We start from the raw sequence: 25,042 nt of genomic DNA, 5'->3' as shown, positions 1-25,042 counted from the left end.
ATGTCTTGGCCATATCACGGAGCTGGGATGCATTCAAAGGGAACAAACTGGGTTTAGGAGGTTCATGACCATGAAGGATGTTATAGATACATTTTATATTGTAGGCTTTTCACAAATATTAAAATGAATGTTATGTGTATATGAATGAGAAATTTTGTTGTATTAATATAGTTTTCTTTATTTCTGTTTGTCATAGAGTTCCTTTACCTTTAAGAAAGTTAAAGTTGCTGGAGTCTCCTGGGAGTCTTTTCTCTTGACCAATTATCGGTCATTGCTGAGAATTGACAGCAGTTTTAGCCATTAAAAAGTAGAATCAACTTGTGAACCCCACCTTAAAGTGTACACCCAGAAGTCTGTAGTGCTTCTTTGTTTCCTGGCTGTGAAGAGTGGCGGAGCTCCGGCTGGCCTCCCGTTCTCTGCCCAGGCCATGCGGCCTGGGTGGGGAGCCGGGCTGAGCCTGCCGTTCTCCCGGCCGGGAGATGGGGACCGGCGGGGGCTTGCCCCGGGCTGAGCCGGGCCAGGCCGGTTCCTGGCTTAGCTGCAGGTTTTGCTGTGATAGAATTTACCAGAAAACTGCCGAGTAAAGAAGAAAAGCTTTAGACCTGCGGCAGGCTGAGACAGCAACTACACGGCAGAGCAGCCATGAAGAATCTTCTATCGAAGACAGCTTCAGCTGCTGCTCCGGCAGAGATCACAGAACCATCTACAAAAGCCTGGGCAAGATTTTAACTCTTTCTTATCCAGATGAAACTTGCGGATTAATCTTTTCGTCCAGAAAGAGAAAAGGAGAGTAATCCACATGAAAAGAGACTTTATAAACTACTAGTGGTAAGAAAGAAAAGAAAACTTCAAGAAAGGTAGAGAATTAAGAAGATGCTTTAATTAAGCTGAAATATCTTTCTGTTAAAACTATGGAAATAGACAATGAAGTCCTGAAAAGAACTCTTTTAATTCATAATAGAGTATGGGGAGGAATAAAGTGTTCAAAGTGTAAATTTGAGTAAAAAGTGGAGTAATTGTGGTATAGTGAAGTGCTGAGAGATTTGAAGCCTTGAGAGGCAATGAGAAAACTGTTTTTCTAGTGAAGCTCACAGGAGCAGATGAAGAATACCTTTTTGCCTTTGACTCACTTATCCTTAAAAATACTATCCCCAAACTAATGACCTATAACATTTCAGAGTGATGTGGAATAGGAGGGGTGGGCTCTGATAATAACAGCTCTGAGCAGCTGATATCAGAAGAACGAGAAACTATAACAAAATAGTTTTCTTGTGAAAAACTCCATAAATTAACAGAAAGGAACTTCTGTTTCTCTACAGAAACTGAGAAAAAGACTATAAAAAGAATTAGAACTGTTTAAACCATCAAAATTATAAAGTTTTTGTCTCTGTTGTCATGTGAACAAAAGAATAGTGAGCAGTAAGAAATGAAAAAGTTTTTTCTAAAAGTTTATTCTGGTGTTCTTATTCTTGTAGTTTGTCAATAAACTTCTCTTTATTCCTTTTAAGTTTTATGCCTAGTTTGCTCTTATTTTAATCCATATCTCACAGCAGAAAAATAATAATTCTTTTTTCCCCCTTGTTTGTTAATTACTGGTTCAAAACCACGACACTGTTATTGATGAAATTTAGAAATAGTGGTATAATACATAAATGTTAGGCTATGGCATAGTATTAAAATAAAAACTGCTTTTGTTTGTATAACCCAAAGACTGAGAAAAAAAATAGCTGGAGAATTCCTGCATTTGTAAACTCTCTTACCCAGATGAAGACAGCAGTGACCAGAACTCTGGGGGGAGGAATTTATTGCATTTCTGGGATCAGGGAATGTAAATCTCAATGGCTCCAAGAAGATTGATCTATTGGGAAGGGGGCAAGAGAAAACTAAACAGAAGAACACCAAAGATCCTAAGAAGAATGTCTGAATATGAATGAGAATTTATGGATATGTAGTAGGGTTCTGTTTTTAAGGGACAATCCTTTGTCAGTGAGGTGAATGCAGAGACACCCGGCCATATCTGTATACTTTATTTTTTTTCTCCTAATTGTCTTTTTTTAATTAAACTTTTAAATTCTATAAAATTTATGTGAACATCATTTTTCACAAAGGATAATTTAACGAATGGGATGTTCCCCAAACAACCACCAGAGATCCCTGAGAGACCCCTCACATGAATTTGTGGGAACATTTAACAAACACGTATAAGTTTGGGAAATGAGATGGATTTGTATTAGTGACATAGATACCAACTGATGTGTGAAATAGCTGGGAGCGTGTGATCCCAGAGCCAAAATAAAGCTACACTTGTTTCTAATAGAGGACCTAGACTGTTATAAAGCTTTTTCCAATGACTTGGTGACAGCAGCGCTGTGGAAAAGGGAGACCAAGGCCAGGTGAGAGAGGTGGAAAAGCCTTCGTGCTCAAAGGGGATTCTTACCATGGGCTTGGAGAGCTGCAGGTGTGTGAAAAATGAGGTTCACATAATTTTTATAGAATTTAAAAGTTTAATAAAAAAAAGACAATTAGGAGAAAAAAATAAAATAAAGTATACAGATAGGGCCGGGTGTCTCTGCATTCACCTTACTAACAAAGGATTGCCCCTTAAAAACAGAACCCTACTACATATCCATAAATTCTCACACATATTCAGACATTCTTCTTAGGATCTTTGGTGTTCTTCTCTTTAGTATTCTCTTGCTCCCCTCCCAATAGATCAATCTTCTTGGTGCCATTAAGATTTACATTCCCTGATACCAGAAATGCAATAAATTCCTCCCCCCAGAGTTCTGGTCACTGCTGTCTTCATCTGGATAAGATAGTTTACAAATGCAGGAGTTCTCTAGTTGTTTTGTTGTTTTGTTTTTTTTTTTCTCAGTCTTTGGGTTATACAAACAAAAGCAGTTTTTATTTTAACACTATGCCATAGCCTAACATATATGTATTATACTACTATTTCTAAATTTCATCAATAACAGAAATAAAGAAAACTACATTAATACAACAAAATTTCTCATACACATAACATTCATTTTAATATTTGCGAAAAGCCAGCAATATATGCATCTATAACAAGGTGGAAGGATGAAAATGAAACATTTCATGGAGAGCTTGGGCATGGACCCACCGGGAACGTGCAACCGTACGAGCCCATGCAGGGCCAGCCGAACACGCCGCGCACATCGATAAGGAGGGGAAGGGAGGAGGGATGGGCGGGGATGAGGGAGCTGGAGGCGGGTGTGGGCAGGTGCCGGCGGCAGCTCCTCCCGGCCCGCGCGGCCGGATGTCCTTTGGAGCGGGAGCGGCGGGCGGAGCGGGCGCGTGGAGCGGGAGGGGCCCGGGACAGGTGGGGATCAGCGGGGACGGGGGGGTCTGGTGACAGGGGGGGTTCCCGGTCACGGATCCCCCCCGGTCCCGGAGCCCCCCGGTGAGAGCCCCCGCCCGCGGGTGCCGGTGGCGGGGCTGTGGAAGGGGCCGCTCCAAGGGCGCGGTGCCGCAGGCGCTGCCCCGAGCGCGGCGCTGGCGGAACGGCGCGGCCCAGGGCGGAGCGGCCGGGCCGGGCGAGGCGGCGGCGGGAGGACGCTGAGGCCGATGGCGGCGCCGCCGAGGCGGGGCCGCGGGAAGGGCCGTGGCGGGGCGGCCCCGGGGGGGTTTTCCCCTGGCGGCAGCGGCGCCGGCTCCAGCGCCGTGCCAAGGGCTGCTGTGCTGCCGGGGCCCGGCTGCAGCCGCAGGGAGCGGCCCGAGCTGCAACAGCGGCTCTGGGCCGGCAGGGCCGCAGCAGCAGCAGCAGCAGCAGGAGGAGGAGGAGGAGGAGGAGGAGGCGGCAGTTCCCGGGCCCGGGATGAGCGCTGGCATGTATTATCTGAGCGGAGCTGATGTCTCTGAACGCTTTAGCTCTAGAATTCCTCTGAGGCCCGGGAAGGCCCCGCTGGCCGTGGCAGTGGAGCTTTTGGCGGCTGTGGGCTGGAGTGGCCATGGCAGAGTGTGAGGCAGCTTGAGGAGAGGGGCCCAGGGTGGGCTGTGGCCCATTGGCAGCTGGGGCAGGTGCAGCTGTGGGCTGAGGCGTGGGGTTTGTGGGCAGGAGGGGCTGTGGCGTGGCCCCAGTTGCACGCTGTGGGAGTTGGTGGCCAGGTGCATGTGGCAATGTTGCCTGCTTGGGGTGTCCCTGAGCCCCCGGGTGCTGGCAGAGCTGTGCAGGTTGTGCGTGTGCAGCTGGGCTGCTGCAGCTGCAGCTGGGAGTGTGCAGGAGGGAAGTGGCAGCTCTGCTCAGCCTGGCCCTAAAGCTGGAATGTTTTGTGCTTCTCCCAGGTTGCTGCGCTTGAGCCCGGGACCTTGTGGCCAGCCCAGAGTTGTGATGGAGCATTTTGGAGCATCCCCAGGGCTGCAGGTTGGAACCTGGGGTGCAACAGGTGAGATTTTGGGTGTAGCCAGGTGCTGCCGAGGTGCTGGGGCCTGCCAGAGCTTTGGGTGTGCAGGCAGATGGATGTGCAGCCCCTGGGAAGCTGGTGCTGGCTGTGTGCTCAGGGACACGCTGTCACCCTGAAAATTAAGCCTTCTGATCTGTTTTCGTAGTTCCTAGCCACTTTTCCAATAAAGTAACTATGAACTGAGATGTTTATACATGCTGTTAAAGAAGTGTCTTTTGATGGACATTTCTCACGACCAGTGTGGTTGGGAAGGTGGTAACCTAACCATCCAATCCCTGGTCATTATCATGAATCTCTAAATACTGAAACTACAGAATAAATCGAGCTCTTTTTCCTAGCACACCTTGAGCTGTGTCTGTGTGAATAATTTCGTGTCCAACAGTGACAACACACGGCTCCCTGTGGCTGTGCTGGGCTCCTGTCCGCCCCTGAGGTGCTGATTTGTGGTGGGGGAAAGGAAAGGGGCCAGGGCCTCCTGTTAGTTTGGGTTCTTTTGTGTCTGTAAAACCCAGAATGTCCCTGTTTGCCACCCACACCTTCCTTAGAGGGAATGAACAAACAGGCAGAGAGACCTGAGCAGGTGGGGGGAAGCCAAAGCCCAGCCATGGCTGTTTCTCCTCCGGAGGGGGCAGCCTTCCTTCTTCCCAGCCTGGAAAGGTCTGGAAGTCCCTGTTTTTTGGGAAGCTGGCAAAGGTGTTTCCTGTCAGAGGTAGAGAGGAGGTCTGTGCACTTGGAGCAGTGTGAGGAAAGGGACTTTGTCTGGAGAAGCTGGTGGAGAGCTATGTGCTGTGGGAGGGATGCCAGGCCTGGGGCAGGGGAAGGAGCCCCAGCTGCTCTTGGGAGCAGCAGCAGGAGGGGGGAAGCTGTTTGGATTATTAAAATTTTTGGAGGAATGCCTGTTGGCCGAATTGAGGTCCAAACAAGACCGTAAACCAAAGTCAATAGCACGGATTTTATTTCACTGTAAATGAGACAGAAATAGGAGAAGGGGGAGATGGGTGGTAGAGAAAGGTGGTGATAGATGAGGTAGAAAATATCAGTAGTCCATGGGTCCCAAGGACATCCCATTGGGCCTCTCCATCTGGTGCTCTTGGTGGTGAGGATCCCGCCATGGGTTCAGTGGATAATTATCCATTCCAGGCAGGTGGGAATCCCCAGGGAGGGGGACGAGGGAGGCAGCAAGTTTGACCAAGTCTGGCAACAGATTCTGGATCTGTCGCATCACGTGCAGTGCTCTGGTGAAGGCGTGAGGAAATGGAAATGAATCTTGAGGAGCTTTGGGGGTCTTTGATGGTTTCTAGCCCCTCCTCAGCTGCCCCTCCCGTGTGTGTGGCCTTCCTGGGGTCAGGGTTTTATAAAGGAGCGATTTTATGTAGGAGAGGATGGGTGGGTGTTCACTGCCTATGACCCAAAGTTGTGCCACACACCCAAAACCTCTCAGGGGAGTGTGTGAAAACCTCATGGGATTGGGTCTGAGGGCCATGGGCTCTGCCACCCCAGACCAAACCAAAGCTGGTTTTCAGGAAATCTGCTGAGTTTTGCTTTGTGGGGGATCCTTTCTTCTCCCTCAGCCTTGTTTGCTTCTCTAGATTTGAGATAATAGATCAGTGTCCCATTTCTGCATCTCAGGTTCCCTTTTAGGTGGCTAAACTCACAGCCCAAAGTTCCCCTCAGGAGGCATCCTTGGGGTGGGGTGGGTCTTTAGTGGTCGCGGGTTTTTTATAAAGTTTTGCTATGGCGGGCAAGAAATCCTTCCTAGCGAACTTTGAGCCGTTGAGCGCAATCTTTGTGTCTCAAAATGGGGACGGAGTTGGGCGGGGATGAGGGAGCTGGAGGCGGGTGTGGGCAGGTGCCGGCGGCAGCTCCTCCCGGCCCGCGCGGCCGGATGTCCTTTGGAGCGGGAGCGGCGGGCGGAGCGGGCGCGTGGAGCGGGACGGGCCCGGGACAGGTGGGGATCAGCGGGGACAGGGGGGGATCCCGGGGACAGGGGGGGATCACCGGGGACAGGTGGGGATCCCGGGGACAGGGGGGGATCACCGGGGACAGAGGGGGATCCCGGTCACGGAGCCCCCCCGGTCCCGGATCCCCCCCGGTCCCGGAGCCCCCCCGGTCATGGAGCCTTGAGCCCGGTCCCGGATCCCCCCCGGTCCCGGATCCCCCCCGGTCCCGGAGCCCCCCGGTGAGAGCCCCCGCGGGTGCCGGTGGCGGGGCTGTGGAAGGGGCCGCTCCAAGGGCGCGGTGCCGCAGGCGCTGCCCCGAGCGCGGCGCTGGCGGAACGGCGCGGCCCAGGGCGGAGCGGCCGGGCCGGGCGAGGCGGCGGCGGGAGGACGCTGAGGCCGATGGCGGCGCCGCCGAGGCGGGGCCGCGGGAAGGGCCGTGGCGGGGCGGCCCCGGGGGGGTTTTCCCCTGGCGGCAGCGGCGCCGGCTCCAGCGCCGTGCCAAGGGCTGCTGTGCTGCCGGGGCCCGGCTGCAGCCGCAGGGAGCGGCCCGAGCTGCAACAGCGGCTCTGGGCCGGCAGGGCCGCAGCAGCAGCAGCAGCAGGAGGAGGAGGCGGCGGCAGTTCCCGGGCCCGGGATGAGCGCTGGCATGTATTATCTGAGCGGAGCTGATGTCTCTGAACGCTTTAGCTCTAGAATTCCTCTGAGGCCCGGGAAGGCCCCGCTGGCCGTGGCAGTGGAGCTTTTGGCGGCTGTGGGCTGGAGTGGCCATAGCAGAGTGTGAGGCAGCTTGAGGAGAGGGGCCCAGGGTGGGCTGTGGCCCATTGGCAGCTGGGGCAGGTGCAGCTGTGGGCTGAGGCGTGGGGTTTGTGGGCAGGAGGGGCTGTGGCGTGGCCCCAATTGCCCACTGTGGGAGTTGGTGGCCAGGTGCATGTGGCAATGTTGCCTGCTTGGGGTGTCCCTGAGCCCCCGGGTGCTGGCAGAGCTGTGCAGGTTGTGCGTGTGCAGCTGGGCTGCTGCAGCTGCAGCTGGGAGTGTGCAGGAGGGAAGTGGCAGCTCTGCTCAGCCTGGCCCTAAAGCTGGAATGTTTTGTGCTTCTCCCAGGTTGCTGCGCTTGAGCCTGGGACCTTGTGACCAACCCGGAGTTGTGATGGAGCATTTTGGAGCATCCCCAGGGCTGCAGGTTGGAACCTGTGCTGCAACAGGTGAGATTTTGGGTGTAGCCAGGTGCTGCCGAGGTGCTGGTGCCTGCCAGAGCTTTGGGTGTGCAGGCAGATGGATGTGCAGCCCCTGGGAAGCTGGTGCTGGCTGTGTGCTCAGGGACACGCTGTCACCCTGAAAATTAAGCCTTCTGATCTGTTTTCGTAGTTCCTAGCCGCTTTTCCAATAAAGTAACTATGAACTGAGATGTTTATACATCCTGTTAAAGAAGTGTCTTTTGATGGACATTTCTCATGACCAGTGTGGTTGGGAAGGTGGTAACCTAACCATCCAATCCCTGGTCATTATCAAGAATCTCTAAATACTGAAACTACAGAATAAATCGAGCTCTTTTTCCTAGCACACCTTGAGCTGTGTCTGTGTGAATAATTTCGTGTCCAACAGTGACAACACACGGCTCCCTGTGGCTGTGCTGGGCTCTTGTCAGCTCCTGAGGTGCTGATTTGTGGTGGGGGAAAGGAAAGGGGCCAGGGCCTCCTGTTAGTTTGGGTCCTTTTGTGTCTGTAAAAGCCAGAATGTCCCTGTTTGCCACGCACACCTTCCTTAGAGGGAATGAACAAACAGGCAGAGACCTGAGCAGGTGGGGGGAAGCCCAAGCCCAGCCATGGCTATTTCTCCTGCAGAGGGGGCAGCCTTCCTTCTTCCCAGCCTGGAAAGGTCTGGAAGTCCCTGTTTTTTGGGAAGCTGGCAAAGGTGTTTCCTGTCAGAGGTAGAGAGGAGGTCTGTGCACTTGGAGCAGTGTGAGGAAAGGGACTCTGTCTGGAGAAGCTGTTGGAGAGCTATGTGCTGTGGGAGGGATGCCGGGCCTGGGGCAGGGGAAGGAGCCCCAGCTGCTCTTGGGAGCAGCAGCAGGAGGGGGGAAGCTGTTTGGATTATTAAAATTTTTGGAGGAATGCCTGTTGGCCAAATTGAGGTACAAACGAGACCGTAAACTAAAGGCAATAGCACGGATTTTATTTAACTATAAATGAGATAGAAATAGAAGAAGGGAGGAGGTGGGTGGTAGAGAAAGGTGGTGATAGATGAGGTAGAAAATATCAGTAGTCCATGGGTCCGAAGGACATCCCATTGGGCCTCTCCATCTGGTGATCTTGGTGGTGAGGATCCCGCCATGGGTTCAGTGGATAATTATCCATTCCAGGCAGGTGGGAATCCCCAGGGAGGGGGACGAGGGAGGCAGCAAGTTTGACCAAGTCTGGCAACAGATTCTGGATCTGTCGCATCACGTGCAGTGCTCTGATGAAGGCCTGAGGAAATGGAAATGAATCTTGAGGAGCTTTGGCGGTCTTTGATGGTTTCTAGCCCCTCCTCAGCTGCCCCTCCCGTGTGTGTGGCCTTCCTGGGGTCAGGGTTTTATAAAGGAGTGATTTTATGTAGGAGAGGATGGGTGGGTGTTCACTGCCTATGACCCAAAGTTGTGCCACACACCAAAAACCTCTCAGGGGAGTGTGTGAAAACCTCATGGGATTGGATCTGAGGGCCATGGGCTCTGCCAGCCCAGACCCAACCAAAGCTGGTTTTCAGGAAAGCTGCTGAGTTTTGCTTTGTGGGGGATCCTTTCTTCTCCCTCAGCCTTGTTTGCTTCTCTAGACTTGAGATAATTGATCAGTGTCCCATTTATGCATCTCAGTTTCCCTTTTAGGTGGCTAAACTCACAGTCCAAAGTTCCGCTCAGGAGGCATCCTTGGGGTGGGGTGGGGGGGGCTTTAGTGGTGGCAGCTTTTTTATAAAATTTTGCCATGGTGGGCAAGAAATCCTTCCTAGCGAACTTTGAGCCGTTGAGCGCAATCTTTGTATCTCAAAATGGGGACGGAGTTGGGCGGGGATGAGGGAGCTGGAGGCGGGTGTGGGCAGGTGCCGGCGGCAGCTCCTCCCGGCCCGCGCGGCCGGATGTCCTTTGGAGCGGGAGCGGCGGGCGGAGCGGGCGCGTGGAGCGGGACGGGCCCGGGACAGGTGGGGATCACCGGGGACAGGTGGGGGTCACTGGGGGCAGGGGGGGATCACTGGGGGCAGGGGGGGATCACCGGGGACAGGGGGGGATCACCGGGGACACGGGGGGGATCACCGGGGAAAGTTGGGGTTCCCGGTCCCGGATCCCCCCCGGTCCCGGAGCCCCCCCGGTCATGGAGCCTTGAGCCCGGTCCGGGATCCCCCCCCCGGTCCCGGATCCCCCCCGGTCCCGGATCCCCCCCGGTGAGAGCCCCCGCGGGTGCCGGTGGCGGGGCTGTGGAAGGGGCCGCTCCAAGGGCGCGGTGCCGCAGGCGCTGCCCCGAGCGCGGCGCTGGCGGAACGGCGCGGCCCAGGGCGGAGCGGCCGGGCCGGGCGAGGCGGCGGCGGGAGGACGCTGAGGCCGATGGCGGCGCCGCCGAGGCGGGGCCGCGGGAAGGGCCGTGGCGGGGCGGCCCCGGGGGGGTTTTCCCCTGGCGGCAGCGGCGCCGGCTCCAGCGCCGTGCCAAGGGCTGCTGTGCTGCCGGGGCCCGGCTGCAGCCGCAGGGAGCGGCCCGAGCTGCAACAGCGGCTCTGGGCCGGCAGGGCCGCAGCAGCAGCAGCAGCAGGAGGAGGAGGAGGAGGAGGAGGAGGAGGAGGCGGCAGTTCCCGGGCCCGGGATGAGCGCTGGCATGTATTATCTGAGCGGAGCTGATGTCTCTGAACGCTTTAGCTCTAGAATTCCTCTGAGGCCCGGGAAGGCCCCGCTGGCCGTGGCAGTGGAGCTTTTGGCGGCTGTGGGCTGGAGTGGCCATGGCAGAGTGTGAAGGAGCTTGAGGAGAGGGGCCCAGGGTGGGCTGTGGCCCATTGGCAGCTGGGGCAGGTGCAGCTGTGGGCTGAGGCGTGGGGTTTGTGGGCAGGAGGGGCTGTGGCGTGGCCCCAGTTGCACGCTGTGGGAGTTGGTGGCCAGGTGCGTGTGGCAATGTTGCCTGCTTGGGGTGTCCCTGAGCCCCCGGGTGCTGTCAGAGCTGTGCAGGTTGTGCGTGTGCAGCTGGGCTGCTGCAGCTGCAGCTGGGAGTGTGCAGGAGGGAAGTGGCAGCTCTGCTCAGCCTGGCCCTAAAGCTGGAATGTTTTGTGCTTCTCCCAGGTTGCGGCGCTTGAGCCTGGGACCTTGTGACCAGCCCAGAGTTGTGATGGAGCATTTTGGAGCATCCCCAGGGCTGCAGGTTGGAACCTGGGGTGCAACAGGTGAGATTTTGGGTGTAACCAGGTGCTGTCGAGGTGCTGGGGCCTGCCAGAGCTTTGGGTGTGCAGGCAGATGGATGTGCAGCCCCTGGGAAGCTGGTGCTGGCTGTGTGCTCAGGGACACGCAGTCACCCTGAAAATTAAGCCTTCTGATCTGTTTTCGTAGTTCCTAGCCGCTTTTCCAATAAAGTAACTATAAACTTAGATGTTTATACATGCTGTTAAAGAAGTGTCTTTTGATGGACATTTCTCACGACCAGTGTGGTTGGGAAGGTGGTAACCTAACCATCCAATCCCTGGTCATTATCAAGAATCTCTACTGAAACTACAGAATAAATCGAGCTCTTTTTCCTAGCACACCTTGAGCTGTGTCTGTATGAATAATTTCGTGTCCAACAGCGACAACACACAGCTCCCTGTGGCTGTGCTGGGCTCCTGTCCGCCCCTGAGGTGCTGATTTGTGGTGGGGGAAAGGAAAGGGGCCAGGGCCTCCTGTTAGTTTGGGTCCTTTTGTGTCTGTAAAACCCAGAATGTCCCTGTTTGCCACGCACACCTTCCTTAGAGGGAATGAACAAACAGGCAGAGAGACCTGAGCAGGTGGGGGGAAGCCCAAGCCCAGCCATGGCTATTTCTGTTGTGGAGGGGGCAGCCTTCCTTCTTCCCAGCCTGGAAAGGTCTGGAAGTCCCTGTCTTTTGGGAAGCTGGCAAAGGTGTTTCCTGTCAGAGGTAGAGAGGAGGTCTGTGCACTTGGAGCAGTGTGAGGAAAGGGACTCTGTCTGGAGAAGCTGGTGGAGAGCTGTGTGCTGTGGGAGGGATGCCGGGCCTGGGGCAGGGGAAGGAGCCCCAGCTGCTCTTGGGAGCAGCAGCAGGAGGGGATGGTGTTGGGATCTGCTTATTGAAATATTTGTAGGAATGCCTGTTGCCCTAATTGAGGTCCAAACAAGACCGTAAACCAAAGTCAATAGCACGGATTTTATTTCACTGTAAATGAGACAGAAATAGGAGAAGAGGGAGGTGGGTGGTAGAGAAAGGTGGTGATAGATGAGGTAGAAAATCAGTAGTCCATGGGCCCCAAGGACATCCCATTGGGCCTCTCCATCTGGTGCTCTTGGTGGTGAGGATCCCGCCATGGGTTCAGTGGATAATTATCCATTCCAGGCAGGTGGGAATCCCCAGGGAGGGGGACGAGGGAGGCAGCAAGTTTGACCAAGTCTGGCAACAGATTCTGGATCTGTCGCATCACGTGCAGTGCTCTGGTGAAGGCGTGAGGAAATGAAAATGAATCTTGAGGAGCTTTGGGGGTCTTTGATGGTTTCTAGCCCCTCCTCAGCTGCCCCTCCCGTGTGTGTGGCCTTCCTGGGGTCAGGGTTTTATAAAGGAGCGATTTTATGTAGGAGAGGATGGGTGGGTGTTCACTGCCTATGACCCAAAGTTGTGCCACACACCCAAAACCTCTCAGGGGAGTGTGTGAAAACCTCATGGGATTGGGTCTGAGGGCCATGGGCTCTGCCAGCCCAGACCCAACCGAAGCTGGTTTTCAGGAAAGCTGCTGAGGTTTGCTTTGTGGGGGATTCTTCTCCCTCAGCCTTGTTTGCTTCTCTAGACTTGAGATAATCAGTGTCCCATTTCTGCATCTCAGGTTCCCTTTTAGGTGGCTAAACTCACAGTCCAAAGTTCCCCTCAGGAGGCATCCTTGGGGTGGGGTGGGTCTTTAGTGGTCGCGGGTTTTTTATAAAATTTTGCCATGGTGGGCAAGGAATCCTTCCTAGCGAACTTTGAGCCGTTGAGCGCAATCTTTGTGTCTCAAAATGGGGACGGAGTTGGGCGGGGATGAGGGAGCTGGAGGCGGGTGTGGGCAGGTGCCGGCGGCAGCTCCTCCCGGCCCGCGCGGCCGGATGTCCTTTGGAGCGGGAGCGGCGGGCGGAGCGGGCGCGTGGAGCGGGACGGGCCCGGGACAGGTGGGGGTCACCGGGGACAGGGGGGGATCACCGGGGACAGGTGGAGATCCCGGTCACGGAGTCCCCCCTTAGGCACTGAGCCTCCCCCCCCGGTCCCGGATCCCCCCCGGTCCCGGAGCCCCCCGGTGAGAGCCCCCGCGGGTGCCGGTGGCGGGGCTGTGGAAGGGGCCGCTCCAAGGGCGCGGTGCCGCAGGCGCTGCCCCGAGCGCGGCGCTGGCGGAACGGCGCGGCCCAGGGCGGAGCGGCCGGGCCGGGCGAGGCGGCGGCGGGAGGACGCTGAGGCCGATGGCGGCGCCGCCGAGGCGGGGCCGCGGGAAGGGCCGTGGCGGGGCGGCCCCGGGGGGGTTTTCCCCTGGCGGCAGCGGCGCCGGCTCCAGCGCCGTGCCAAGGGCTGCTGTGCTGCCGGGGCCCGGCTGCAGCCGCAGGGAGCGGCCCGAGCTGCAACAGCGGCTCTGGGCCGGCAGGGCCGCAGCAGCAGCAGCAGCAGCAGCAGGAGGAGGAGGAGGAGGAGGCGGCAGTTCCCGGGCCCGGGATGAGCACTGGCATGTATTATCTGAGCAGAGCTGATGTCTCTGAACACTTTAGCTCTAGAATTACTCTGAGGCCCGGGAAGGCCCCGCTGGCCGTGGCAGTGGAGCTTTTGGCGGCTGTGGGCTGGAGTGGCCATGGCAGAGTGTGAGGCAGCTTGAGGAGAGGGGCCCAGGGTGGGCTGTGGCCCATTGGCAGCTGGGGCAGGTGCAGCTGTGGGCTGAGGCGTGGGGTTTGTGGGCAGGAGGGGCTGTGGCGTGGCCCCAATTGCACGCTGTGGGAGTTGGTGGCCAGGTGCATGTGGCAATGTTGCCTGCTTGGGGTGTCCCTGAGCCCCCGGGTGCTGGCAGAGCTGTGCAGGTTGTGCGTGTGCAGCTGGCCTGCTGCAGCTGCAGCTGGGAGTGTGCAGGAGGGAAGTGGCAGCTCTGCTCAGCCTGGCCCTAAAGCTGGAATGTTTTGTGCTTCTCCCAGGTTGCTGCGCTTGAGCCCGGGACCTTGTGGCCAGCCCAGAGTTGTGATGGAGCATTTTGGAGCGTCCCCAGGGCTGCAGGTTGGAACCTGGGATGTGACAGGTGAGGTTTTGGGTTGAGGCAGGTGCTGCCGAGGTGCTGGGGCCTGCCAGAGCTTTGGGTGTTCAGGCAGATGTCTTTTGATGGACGTTTCTCACGACCAGTGTGGCTTGGAAGGTGGTAACCTAACCATCCAATCCCTGGTCGTTGTCAGGAATCTATAAATACTGAAACCACAGAATAAATTGCTCTCTTTTTCCTATCACACCTTGGGCTGTGTCTGTGTGAATCATTTCATGTCCAACAGCGACAACACACAGCTCTCTGTGGCTGTGCTTGGCTCCTGTCAGCTCCCGAGGTGCTGATTTGTGGTGGGGGAAAGGAAAGGGGCCAGGGCCTCTTTTTAGTTTGGGTCCTTTTGTGTCTCTAAATCTGGGTTTTTCTTTTGGTGCTGTATTTTCTGCAGGAATTTGAGCGTTCCTTTGTTTTTAATAAAACTATTTTTTGTTTCATTTTTGTGTCCTGCGAGACAAATTATCATCATGTGGAGGAGAAGGAGAACTCAGGAAGGAGGAGGGATGGGGGGAAGGTGCTTCTAAGTCTTGTTTTACTTCTTGATATCCTGTGATGTTTTTTGGCTCTACCTTCAGTTAATTTCCCCAAATTGAGTCTGTTCTCCCAGTGGTCAGTGAGATATTTCTCCCTGTGCTTATCTCAAGGCACGAACCTTGCCTTATATTTTGTCTCCCTGTTCAGCTGAGAAGAGCAGGAATAAATCAGCTTTGCTGGCTACCTGTCATCCAGCCAGCATCAGATCACAAGATGGACCCTGCGACACTGTGTGGCCTTGTGGTTTTCTATCTCTTGTGATAATTGTGTGCATCTACAGGGAGGCAAAATAGGGGATCCCGAGCCTCTACATCCCAAATATTCCCATTTCCATATGGGTGTGTCCCTACTAACAGAGGTACCATGTGTTCCCTCCTGGGAGCTGTGAATCCTTTCAGAGGTGCTGCCAGCACCAGGCAGGACCCCCACAGACCCTTCCAAACATAAAACTTCCTGCATGGAGCAGCTTTCCCTGGAAGGGCGGATGCTCTGGACTTGGCTGGGGTTGAGGAGACCAGCCCTGGGCACTGGCCACGCTGCTCTGGTGAGCCCACAGCTCCAACATGAAGCCAACAGCTCCCACAGGCAGATCCTCCCGATCTCCAGGGCCTCTCAGTTCCCAGCGCAGCCTTTCCATGCAGAATTCCCCTGGAGCTGACTCCAGCCTCAAAGCCGACATCTCCAGGTGCCGGGGAAAACGGGCAGCTGGGAGGACACCAGGGCTGTCCTGGCCCATGGCAGCAGCTGCGTGCCTGGGCTCTCCAGGCTCTGCAGGCACTGGGCAGCCCTGGGCAACGCTGCCACTGGGACACCAGGGCTGGCCTTGGGGCAGCGCTGGGCTAACCCAGCTCCGGCCCATTCCCCAAACTGCAGCCCCAAACTGCTGCAGGTGCCCAGGGGAAGATCCCCTGGCCGGTCCCAGCTGGGGCCACCGTGTCCTGCTGGATCAGCCCCATCCCGCTGTGCTCAGCTGTGCCAGCCATGGGCTCCCAGGGGCTCTGTGCCAGCAGGGCTGTGGCTCCAGCCTGGGCTGGCACTGGCACACAGCTCCCACTGCAGCCCCGGCCCCAGGGATGGCCCTGTCCTGCCCTTGTCCCAGCGCTGTCCCTGAGCAGGGTTTGACCCTCATGCTGGAGCCCAGTTCAGGATCCCTCCTGGAGCAGGAACCCCTCAGGACAGGGTCCCCACAAGGGTTGGGCACAGATGCAGCTGTGGCCACCTGTGACCTGTGCCAGCACCATCTTGTGCAGATCCCATCCCTTCCTCTGGAGCAATTCTGGGCCACGCACTCCAGTGAGATTTAGCTGCTCGTGGAGCCCCAACTGCTGCAGCCTTTCCTGATGCCACAGGAGTTGAGGGAATGCCTCTTTATCATGGAATAAAGGACCCCAGGAATCCTGAGGTGCTGGGAGGGATCGATGGCCCAGAGACAGAACCCCCACCCCAGACTGGGGACTGGACCCCACACCTAGGTCAGGGATTGAATTCCCACTCCAGGTCAGGAGCTGAGTGACCTGAGACGACCATGACATGAGTGATAGTGGTAGTGATAAGGAGATGACCATGGGATCATTGGTGACAGGAGATGACACAACCATGAGATGCCTGTGACAATGAGATGACCACAACGTGACCAGGAGACAACCATGATGTAACCATGGCACAACCCTGACCCAAATCATCTGAGTCTCAGGAGGACACCCAAGGTGTTCCAGGCAGTTGTTCAGCCTGACCCCATGACCTGTTTTTGGCTTCAATGGATGCTTCATCCCATCCCACCCCATCCCTGCCCACGTGTTCGTGTTGCCCAGGTTGGGACATCTCAGCATCTCCATGGGAGATCGGGTCCAGCACTTCAAGCAACACTGGGACCAGAACCACAAGGACCATTTGGAGCTGCCATGCCCCTTCTCACCCCGGGGATGACCATGACCTCATCCTGATTTTGTGCTCTCTCCCTTCCCAGTTCCCAGTTCACCACAGGACAGGGGAATCACCGTCAGCTTTTAGTACCCCTCAATAAAAGTTTTATCTTTGAGCTATCCCAAGTCCCATCTGGGACCCCCAGCACCCAGGGGGCCCCTCAGACTCTGGGATCCCCTAGGTCCAGCACTCAGGGGACCCAGCCCCCTCAGCCCCGCTGCGGCCGCAGCTTCATCTCGGTGAAGGGGATGGAGACGTTGAAGCCTTTCCAGGGGAACCAGTGGATGCCCTGTGGGGAAGGGGGGGTCAGAACCCTTGTACACTTGCAGAGACACCCATAAATCCCCATAGACTCCTAGAGACCATAGAGACCCCCACAGATCCTATGGATCCCATAGACCCCCCAGACCTTCATGGATTCCCATGGGTGCTCATGGACCCTTACAGATCTCCATACAGAGACCACAGACCCCTACAGGCTGTGTAGAATCACAGTGACCCTATAGACTCCTGTAGACCCCCACAGACCCCTGTGGACCCTCAGAGACACCCCTAGACCCTCACACAGATTCCCTCATACACCCCCATAGCCCCCCCATAGCCCTATCGTCCACCCAAAGGCCCCCTAGACCTCCCCCATTCACTCCCATAGCCCCCCAAGCCTCCTCCAGCCCCCTAAAAACGCCCAACAGCCCCTTTCAAAGCCCCCTCAGACCTCCCCAGATTCCCTCACAGCCCCTCCATACCCCCGATCCCCTTCCCCGTGGTACCTGGTGGTCTCGGGGGGTCCCGTAGCGCCCGTTCAGGTTGGCGTAGTGGCAGTTTCGGTACCACCAGGCTCCCCCGTAGGCCACGGCGCAGGGCGGGGGGCGGGGGCGCCCCGAGGGGTCCCGGCGGTCCCGGGGGTCCCGGGAGTCCCGGTCCTTTGTCGAGAAGGGGCTGCCCGAGTGGTAGGAGAGGGCGTCCCCTGCGAGGGAACGCTGTCAGCCCCCACAAACCCACCAGGAAACACCAAAACCCAGCAGGAACCCCAATAGCCCCCAAAACGCTCCAGGGAGTCCCAAAACACCCCAGGGACCCCAAAACCCACCAGGGACCTCCAAATCCGCCAGGGACCCCACAGACCCCTGCCAGGCAGCGGATCTGGGATCCCAAACACCGCGAGGGACCCCAAAACCCACCAGGGACCTCCAAATCCGCCAGGGACTCCACAGAGTCATCTGCCAGGATCTAGGATCCCAAACACCCCAGGGACCCCAAAAACCCACCAGGGACCTCCAAATCCGCCAGGGACCCCACAGACCCCTGCCAGGCAGCGGATCTGGGATCCCAAACACCGCCAGGGATCCCAAACACCACCAGGACCCACAGAATTCCCCGAGCTCCGAACCCCGCGCACCGGCGGTGCCGCTGAACGCTCCCACTCGGAGCCGATATCGCTCCTGGGCGCTGCCGACAGCGAAGTCGCGATAGAGAGCGAAGGCGGAGTCGCGGGCAGTCCGCAGGTCAACGCGCAGCTCCGTCGGGGTCGCGGTCGTCAGCTCGTGCAGAGCCTCGTTGCCTGCGCCCCAAAATCGTCCGGCACCCCCAGAGGTCCTGCGGGCCCCCCGAGTTCCCCCCGTCCCGTCCCCCCCCCCCCAATTCCTGCATGGAGACGCCCCCCAAACTCCTGGAGACGCCTCAAGTGCCCCCTGGAGCCCTCGAGCCTGCCGTGAACTCCCCCGCGGAACTCCTGGAGACCCCCCAAGTCCTTCCCGGACCCCTGGGACCCCAAAACCAGACATGAATATTTGGGGACCCCCTAAGTTCCTCCAGACCCTTGGGCGAACCCCCCGGACTCCTTCATCAGTGCCTTGTTCCCTGCACCCCAAAACCGGCTTCCCAATGGCCTGGAGCTCCCCTGGATCCTCCGAGTCCCCTCTCGGACCCCTGGGGAGCCCCCAGGTTCTGGGAGCTGGCTCTCCTCAAAAGCTCCCCCTGTCCCCCAAACCCCCGGAGTGCCTCCGCTGGCCCCACATCCCCTCAGATTTTTATGGCTCTCCCCCAGTCCCGGGGTCCCCCCGACCCCCAGGGTCCCCTCGACCCCCAGGGTCCCCCCTTACCGAGCCAGAATTCGCCGCTGACGTTGCCGAAGCCGCGGGCGTACGAGTCCCACCCCCGCCAAAAATCGGTGCCCCCGTCCTGGCGGCGCTGGAACACCTGGGTGGGGCGGGGGGGGGGGAGGTTCAGGGGCACCGAAACCTCCCTGACCCCCGCCCCCCATCCCTATTTCTCTCCCACAAACCCTAGAGAAAGCTCCCAGTGCCCCCCAGTGCTCCCAGTGCCCCCCAGTGCTCCCAGTGCTCCCAGTGCCCTCACTGCTCCCAGTGCTCCCAGTGCCCCCCAGTGCTCCCAGTGCTCCCCAGTGCCCCCCAGTGCTCCCAGTGCCCCCCAGTGCTCCCAGTGCCCTCACTGCTCCCAGTGCTCCCTGTGACCCCCAGTGCTCCCTGTGCCCCCCAGTGCTCCCAGTTCTCCCAGTGCTCCCAGTGCCCCCCAGTGCTCCCAGTGCCCCCCAGTGCCCCCCAGTGCTCCCAGTGCCCCCCAGTGCTCCCAGTGCTCCCAGTGCCCCCACTGCTCCCAGTGCTCCCAGTGCCCCCCAGTGCTCCCCAGTGACCCCCAGTGCTCCCAGTGCTCCCCAGTGCTCCCAGTGCCCCCCAGTGCTTCCAGTGCCCCCCAGTGCCCCCCAGTGCCCCCAGTGCTCCCAGTGCCCCCCAGTGCTTCCAGTGCCCCCCAGTGCTCCCAGTGCCCCCCAGTGCCCCCCAGTGCTCCCAGAGCTCCCAGTGCCCCCAGTGCTCCCAGTGCCCCCCAGTGCTCCCAGTGCTCCCCAGTGCCCCCCAGTGCCCCCCAGTGCTCCCAGTGCTCCCCAGTGCCCCCCAGTGCTCCCAGTGCTCCCAGTGCTCCCAGTGCCCCCCAGTGCTCCCAGTGCTCCCCAGTGCCCCCCAGTGCTCCCAGTGCTCCCAGTGCTCCCAGTGCCCCCCAGTGCTCCCCAGTGCTCCCAGTGCCCCCCAGTGCTCCCAGTGCTCCCAGTGCCCCCCAGTGCTCCCAGTGCTCCCAGTGCCCCCCAGTGCTCCCAATGCTCCCCAGTGCTCCCAGTGCCCCCCAGTGCTCCCAGTGCTCCCAGTGCCCCCCAGTGCTCCCAGAGCTCCCCAGAGCTCCCCAGTGCTCCCAGTGCTCCCAGTGCCCCCCAGTGCTCCCAATGCTCCCCAGTGCTCCCAGTGCCCCCCAGAGCTCCCCAGTGCTCCCAGTGCTCCCAGTGCCCCCCAGTGCTCCCAGTGCTCCCCAGTGCTCCCAGTGCCCCCCAGTGCTCCCAGAGCTCCCCAGTGCTCCCAGTGCCCCCCAGTGCTTCCAGTGCCCCCCAGTGCTCCCAGTGCCCCCCAGTGCCCCCAGAGCTCCCCAGAGCTCCCCAGTGCTCCCAGTGCTCCCAGTGCCCCCCAGTGCTCCCAATGCTCCCCAGTGCTCCCAGTGCCCCCCAGAGCTCCCCAGTGCTCCCAGTGCTCCCAGTGCCCCCCAGTGCTCCCAGTGCTCCCCAGTGCTCCCAGTGCCCCCCAGTGCTCCCAGAGCTCCCCAGTGCTCCCAGTGCCCCCCAGTGCTTCCAGTGCCCCCCAGTGCTCCCAGTGCCCCCCAGTGCCCCCCAGTGCTCCCAGTGCCCCCCAGAGCTCCCCAGTTCTCCCAGTGCTCCCAGTGCCCCCCAGTGCCCCCAGTGCCCCCCAGTGCCCCCCAGTGCTCCCAGTGCCCCCCAGTGCTCCCAGTGCTTCCAGTTCTCCCAGTGCTTCCAGTGCCCCCCAGTGCCCCCAGTGCTCCCAGTGCCCCCCAGTGCTCCCCAGTGCTCCCAGTGCTCCCCAGTGCTCCCAGTGCCCCCCAGTGCTCCCAGTGCTCCCAGTGCCCCCCAGTGCTCCCCAGTGCCCCCCAGTGCCCCCCAGTGCTCCCAGTGCTCCCCAGTGCTCCCTGTGCCCCCCAGTGCTCCCAGTGCTCCCAGTGCTCCCAGTCCCACCAGCCAGCCGCCGCCGTCCGTCTCCATGTCACAGAAGACTCTGAGGGGCCGGGCCGGGTCCCCCCGGAGGAAGATGAGGGTCTCCCGCGAGGGTCCCGGCCCGTTCAGCTGCTCCTCGGCGCAGTCCCGGGGGTGCGGGTGCGGGAGGGGGGCTGGGGGGGCATGGGGGTCCCCTCAGACACCCCAGGGGTTTCTGGGGACCCGGGGGTGCCGGTGCCCGCTCCCCGAAAGGACACGGAACCCCCGACTCAATAACAGCCCCCCCCCTATGCAGGGACCCAGGGGGTTCCCCACCCAATAACCCCCTCAGGACCCAGCCCACACCCCAATATTCACCCCCACAAGGGGCCCACCCCTCCCAAAAGGACACAGGCACCCCCCAAAAAAGGACCCGGGGTCCAGGTGTCCCCCCAATGGGTCTCCCCCTCTGCAGTGACCCAGCTGTCCATGTCCCAGCCCCCCAAAACGACATTCCCCCCTTCCCCAGGGACCCAGCCCCCCCAAAACGGACCCAGGTGCCTCTCTCAGGGATCCACCCTTGCCCATCAACCCAAACCCCCCCAAAGCACCCAAGCACCAGAGTAAGGCCCCCCAAAGGACCCAGATCCCCAGGCACCCCCTCACTCCAGGACACGAACACCCAAAAGATCCAGATGTCTGGTTCTGTACCATCCCCCACCCCCCCAAAAACCCCCCTCCTACAAAAGGACTCAGGTGCTTGGGTGCCCCCCCCCCACCACAACCCAACCCCTCCCCCGGGTATCCCCCTCCCATGGACCCACCCGCACCCCAAAAGCACCCGGGGGTCCCCAGGTGCCCCCCAAAGTTGCAGCCCTCCACCCAAGGGACATAGCTTCCCCCACCCCCCACAAAAGCACCCAGGGGTGCAGGTGCACCCCCCCAGTGATCCCTCCACGCCCTCCAGCTCCCCCCACTCACGAGTGTCAAAGGTGGCCTCCAGGGGGGCTGTTTGGGGGTCTCCCCCTCGGCCCCACAACCGCACCCCATAGCGTCTCGCCGGCTCCAGCCCCCACAGCTGCCGCGACGTCGCCTCGGGAGGCAGCCACAGGGTCTGGGGGCACGAGGGGTGTTAGGGTCTCTGAGGGGGATAGTGGAGTCCCCAGGGAGGTATATGACATTTTGGGGTCCCCTGGAGGTGTACTGGAGTGCCATCACCGAAGGAGGGTAATGAGGTATCCTGGGGTGATACTGGGGTCCCCAGGGGTGTTACTGGGATATCTGAAGGAGTATTGGGGTTCCCAGGGGGTATTGGGGTTCCCAGGGGGGTATTGGGGTCCCCTAAGGAGATACTGGGGAGACACTCTGGGCGTTCCCTGGGTTTTTAGGCTCCTTTGGGGGGCTGTTACCTGCTGGGGTCCCCCGGGGGAGCCATACATCAGCTCATAGCCATCAGGGGGGGTGTGCGGGGCGTCCCAGTGCAGCCAGGCACTGCGGGGCCACACAGAGCCCACCCAGAGGGTCCCTGGGGCACCTGGGGAAGGATACACTGCTGACACCTCAAATGGCCCAGCTGACACCCCAAAATCCCCCAGTGACACCCCCAAAAAAACCCACTGTTGCCACCCCAACCCTCCCCTCGCTGCTGACACCCCAAACCCTCCCACAGACCCCCCGGCCCTGCCCACACACTGCCCCAGATCCCACTCATTTTCTCCAGACTCCTAAGACCCAGTCACTCTAAATCCCCAGTTTCCCCCACTGCCTGCCAGACCTGTTTCCTCCAGTTCCTCCCAGTCCCTAGATCCTCCCAGTTTCCCCTAGTCCCCTGAGTTCTCCCCAGTGCCCAGTTTCCCCCCAGTCCTCACCAGTCCCCAGTTCCAATCCCCCTCTGACCAGTTTCCCATCATCCCAATCAGTCTCCCTCAGACCTGTTTCCCCCAGACCCTTCAGTCCTCAATTCCCTCCAGTTCCTCCCAGCCCCAGTTCTCCCAGTGCCTCACAATCCCCTCCCAGTTGCCCCCAGGCCTCTGAGCCCCCAGTTGCCCCCAGTTCACCTGTCTCCTGTTTCCCCCACGCCCCCCAGTTGTCCCAAGTTGTCCCCAGTTCTCCTGCCAGTTCCTCCCAGTGCTACATTGCCCCTAATCTCCAGTTCCCTGCAGTCCTCTGGCTACCCCCAGCTCCCAGTTTCTCCCAGTTCTCCCAGATACCCACAGCCCCAGTTGCTCTCAATCCTCCTCTAGTCCCAATTCTCCACTGTCCCTCCCTGGTCCCCACTGAGCTCTCCTAAATTCCCCCAACTCTCAAACTGCCCCCAGTCACCCCAATAACTAATCCCCCATATTCTTCCAGTTTCCAGTCTCTCCCAGTTCACAGATCCCCACAGCTACCAAGTAGCTCCCAAATTCTCTCCAGTGCCCAGTTTCTCCCAATCCTCAACTCCACCACAGCCCCAGTTCTCCCCAGTTCCGCCCATTCCCCAGTTTCACTCGGTTTCACCCAGGCCCCAGATTACCCCAGGCCCCAGTTCTAGCCAGTCTAGCTCTGAGCTAGCCAGCTGATCCGAATTCCTCTCAGTCCCCAGCTGATCAGGGTCCCTCCAGGTGTTGCACTCCCCCTTATCTCCAGTCCCTTTCAATCCCTGGTTGCTTCCAGCTCCCACTTTCCCCTAAATTCCCCAGTCCTCAGTGCCCCCCCAGTCACCTGAGCTTCTGGCTCCCCCAGTATAGCCCAGTTCCTCCCAGCTCCCCCAGGGCTCCACTCCCAGCTCTGTCCCCACTCCAGCTCCATTCCCTGAGGGGTCCTGGGGGAGTTCCTGCAGGCCCTCACCAGTGGTGGTCTCAGTGGAGACGTGGTCAATCCTTTTCCCTCCACGCAGCCCATAGAGGTGGAAGCGGTACCGGCGGGATGGGGACAGGCCTGGCACCGTCACCGAGCGAGACCCGCCAGCGATGGGCAGGGCCTGGGGCTGGCCCTCAGCATCCTGATACTGCAGCATGAAGGAGTCAAAGGAGCCCTTGGGGACGCTCCACTGCAGCTGCACAGAGTCAGGGGTGATATTGGAAACCCTCAGATCACTCAGCACTGCCCGTTCCAGGGGGACCTCAGATGGGGTGGCCTCAGCTGGAGGGTCTTTTCCTTTGGGGTCCTCAGGTTGGGGCTCCTCTGAGGGCAGGGGCAGCTCCTCTGTCTTGGCTGTGGCTGCAATGGAGACAGGAAGATGATGCATATGAGAATCCATGTGTCCATCCGTCCATCCATTCATCCATCCATCCATCCATCCATCCATCCATCCATCCATCCATCCATCCAACCATCCATCCGTCTGTCCGTCCGTGCATCCATTCACATTTATCCCCATGCAACTTTTTCTTCAGCTGGTTCTTTAACCTCTCCCTCCATTGCATCATCCAACCACCCAACCACTAACCTGATCCACCAAACCACCAACTCCCCCAACAAACACCTTGCAGCATTCATCTTCATTCATCCATTATTCATCCATCATCCCTCTTCATCCATTCATTATCTACCCATTATCCATCATCCATTCATCATTTATCCATCATCCATCTATTCATCATCCATCCTTCTTCATTTGACTGAAGTCCTTGAAAATGAACCTCCATCTACTCCCTTCTCCCCATCCCAGCCCTGCATCCCTACACTCAGCTCCTCCCTCATCAAAGAAAAAACCAGCCACAGGCTCAGCCACACATGTACCTGTCCAGCCACATCATCCGTCCATCCACCCATCCATCCATCATCCATCCATCCATCCATCCATCCATCCATCCATCCATCCATCCATCCATTCATCCATCCTCCATCATCCATCCATCCATCATCCATCCATCATCCATCATCCATCATCCATCCATCATCCATCCATCCATCCTCCATCATCCATCCTTCCATCATCCATCCATCATCCATCCATCCATTCATCCATCCATCCATCCATCCATCCATCCATCCATCCATCATCCATCCATCCATCCATCCATCATCCATCCATCCATCCATCCATCCATCATCCATCCATCATCCATCCATCATCCATCATCCATCATCCATCATCCATCCATCCATCCATCCATCCATCCATCCATCCATCCATCCATCTATCCATCCATCATCCATCCATCATCCATCCATCATCCATCCATCCATCCATCCATCCATCCATCCATCCATCCATCCATCCATCATCCATCCATCATCCATCCATCATCCATCCATCCATCCATCCATCCATCCATCATCCATCCATCCATCCATCCATCCATCCATCCTCCATCATCCATCATCCATCATCCATCCATCATCCATCCATCCATCCATCCATCCATCCATCCATCCATCCATCCATCCATCCTTCCATCATCCATCCATCACCCATCCATCATCCATCCATCCATCCATCCATCCATCCATCCATCCATCCATCCATCCATCATCCATCATCCATCCATCATCCATCCATCCATACATCCATCCATCATCCATCATCCATCCATCCATCCATCATCCATCCATCATCCATCCATCCATCCATCCATCCATCCATCATCCATCCATCATCCATCCATCCATCCATCCATCCATCCATCCATCCATCCATCCATCCATCATCCATCCATCATCCATCATCCATCCATCCATCCATCCATCCATCCATCCATCCATCCATCATCCATCCATCCATCCATCATCCATCCATCATCCATCCATCCATCCATCATCCATCATCCATCCATCATCCATCATCCAT

The 25,042-nt window shown here is 58.1% G+C and overlaps 2 protein-coding genes and 4 non-coding genes across 21 annotated transcripts in view; 5 read left to right on the top strand and 1 right to left on the bottom strand.

Annotated features, from left to right (window-relative positions):
* The first annotated feature begins 3,830 nt into the window (after positions 1-3,830).
* LOC131591030 (small nucleolar RNA SNORD45) lies at positions 3,831-3,914 on the top strand. The gene has a single exon (XR_009280238.1). It is a non-coding gene; the product is annotated as a small nucleolar RNA SNORD45 (small nucleolar RNA).
* A 1,306-nt stretch (positions 3,915-5,220) lies between these two features.
* LOC131591015 (uncharacterized PE-PGRS family protein PE_PGRS54-like) lies at positions 5,221-16,380 on the top strand. Of its 7 annotated transcripts, none has more exons than XM_058861445.1 (4): positions 5,221-6,372; positions 6,412-6,431; positions 7,466-7,566; positions 13,711-14,206. In XM_058861445.1, exons 1-4 carry the CDS (start codon positions 6,223-6,225, stop codon positions 13,722-13,724), a joined length of 285 nt encoding a protein of 94 aa, XP_058717428.1. In that variant the 5' UTR covers positions 5,221-6,222; the 3' UTR covers positions 13,725-14,206. The 7 variants fall into 7 exon arrangements, 6 of the variants coding, with proteins under 6 accessions (XP_058717428.1, XP_058717430.1, XP_058717425.1 ...); XR_009280230.1 differs by lacking the exon at positions 6,412-6,431 and adding an exon at positions 10,656-10,756 and having other exon boundaries at positions 5,231-6,372; XM_058861447.1 differs by lacking the exon at positions 6,412-6,431.
* On the top strand, positions 6,991-7,074 carry LOC131591029 (small nucleolar RNA SNORD45). The gene has a single exon (XR_009280237.1). It is a non-coding gene; the product is annotated as a small nucleolar RNA SNORD45 (small nucleolar RNA).
* On the top strand, positions 10,181-10,264 carry LOC131591028 (small nucleolar RNA SNORD45). The gene has a single exon (XR_009280236.1). It is a non-coding gene; the product is annotated as a small nucleolar RNA SNORD45 (small nucleolar RNA).
* Positions 13,236-13,319, top strand: LOC131591026 (small nucleolar RNA SNORD45). Its single transcript, XR_009280235.1, has one exon. It is a non-coding gene; the product is annotated as a small nucleolar RNA SNORD45 (small nucleolar RNA).
* The window catches only part of LOC131591014 (tenascin-X-like), a 34,818-nt gene continuing 25,969 nt past the window's right edge, over positions 16,194-25,042 (bottom strand). For all 10 annotated transcript variants that reach the window (XM_058861439.1, XM_058861440.1, XM_058861441.1 and 7 more), the window contains 8 exons: positions 23,098-23,469; positions 21,678-21,802; positions 21,250-21,382; positions 20,311-20,462; positions 18,383-18,479; positions 17,680-17,841; positions 17,051-17,247; positions 16,194-16,569 (listed from right to left, as the gene is read on the bottom strand). In XM_058861439.1, coding sequence (XP_058717422.1) covers positions 16,489-16,569; positions 17,051-17,247; positions 17,680-17,841; positions 18,383-18,479; positions 20,311-20,462; positions 21,250-21,382; positions 21,678-21,802; positions 23,098-23,469 — 1,319 coding nt within the window. In that variant the 3' untranslated portion in view covers positions 16,194-16,488. The remainder of the gene's footprint in view (positions 16,570-17,050; positions 17,248-17,679; positions 17,842-18,382; positions 18,480-20,310; positions 20,463-21,249; positions 21,383-21,677; positions 21,803-23,097; positions 23,470-25,042) is intronic.

This window comes from Poecile atricapillus, chromosome 36 (assembly GCF_030490865.1).
Source record: "Poecile atricapillus isolate bPoeAtr1 chromosome 36, bPoeAtr1.hap1, whole genome shotgun sequence".
NCBI lineage: Eukaryota > Metazoa > Chordata > Aves > Passeriformes > Paridae > Poecile > Poecile atricapillus.
Note: the sequence above shows the minus strand (reverse complement) of the source record. Positions and strands in the feature narration are given on the sequence as shown.

Bases quoted from the DNA above. Each gene is read 5' to 3' on its own strand.
- LOC131591015 (XM_058861442.1), top strand. From the start codon at position 9,386: ATGGGGACGGAGTTGGGCGGGGATGAGGGAGCTGGAGGCGGGTGTGGG. The intron at 9,556-13,710 runs GTGGGGGTCACT...TGCTTCTCCCAG, and splicing joins GTGGGGATCACCGGGGACAG to GTTGCTGCGCTTGAGCCCGG. The intron at 13,812-16,168 runs GTGAGGTTTTGG...CGTGTTGCCCAG, and splicing joins TGGAACCTGGGATGTGACAG to GTTGGGACATCTCAGCATCT.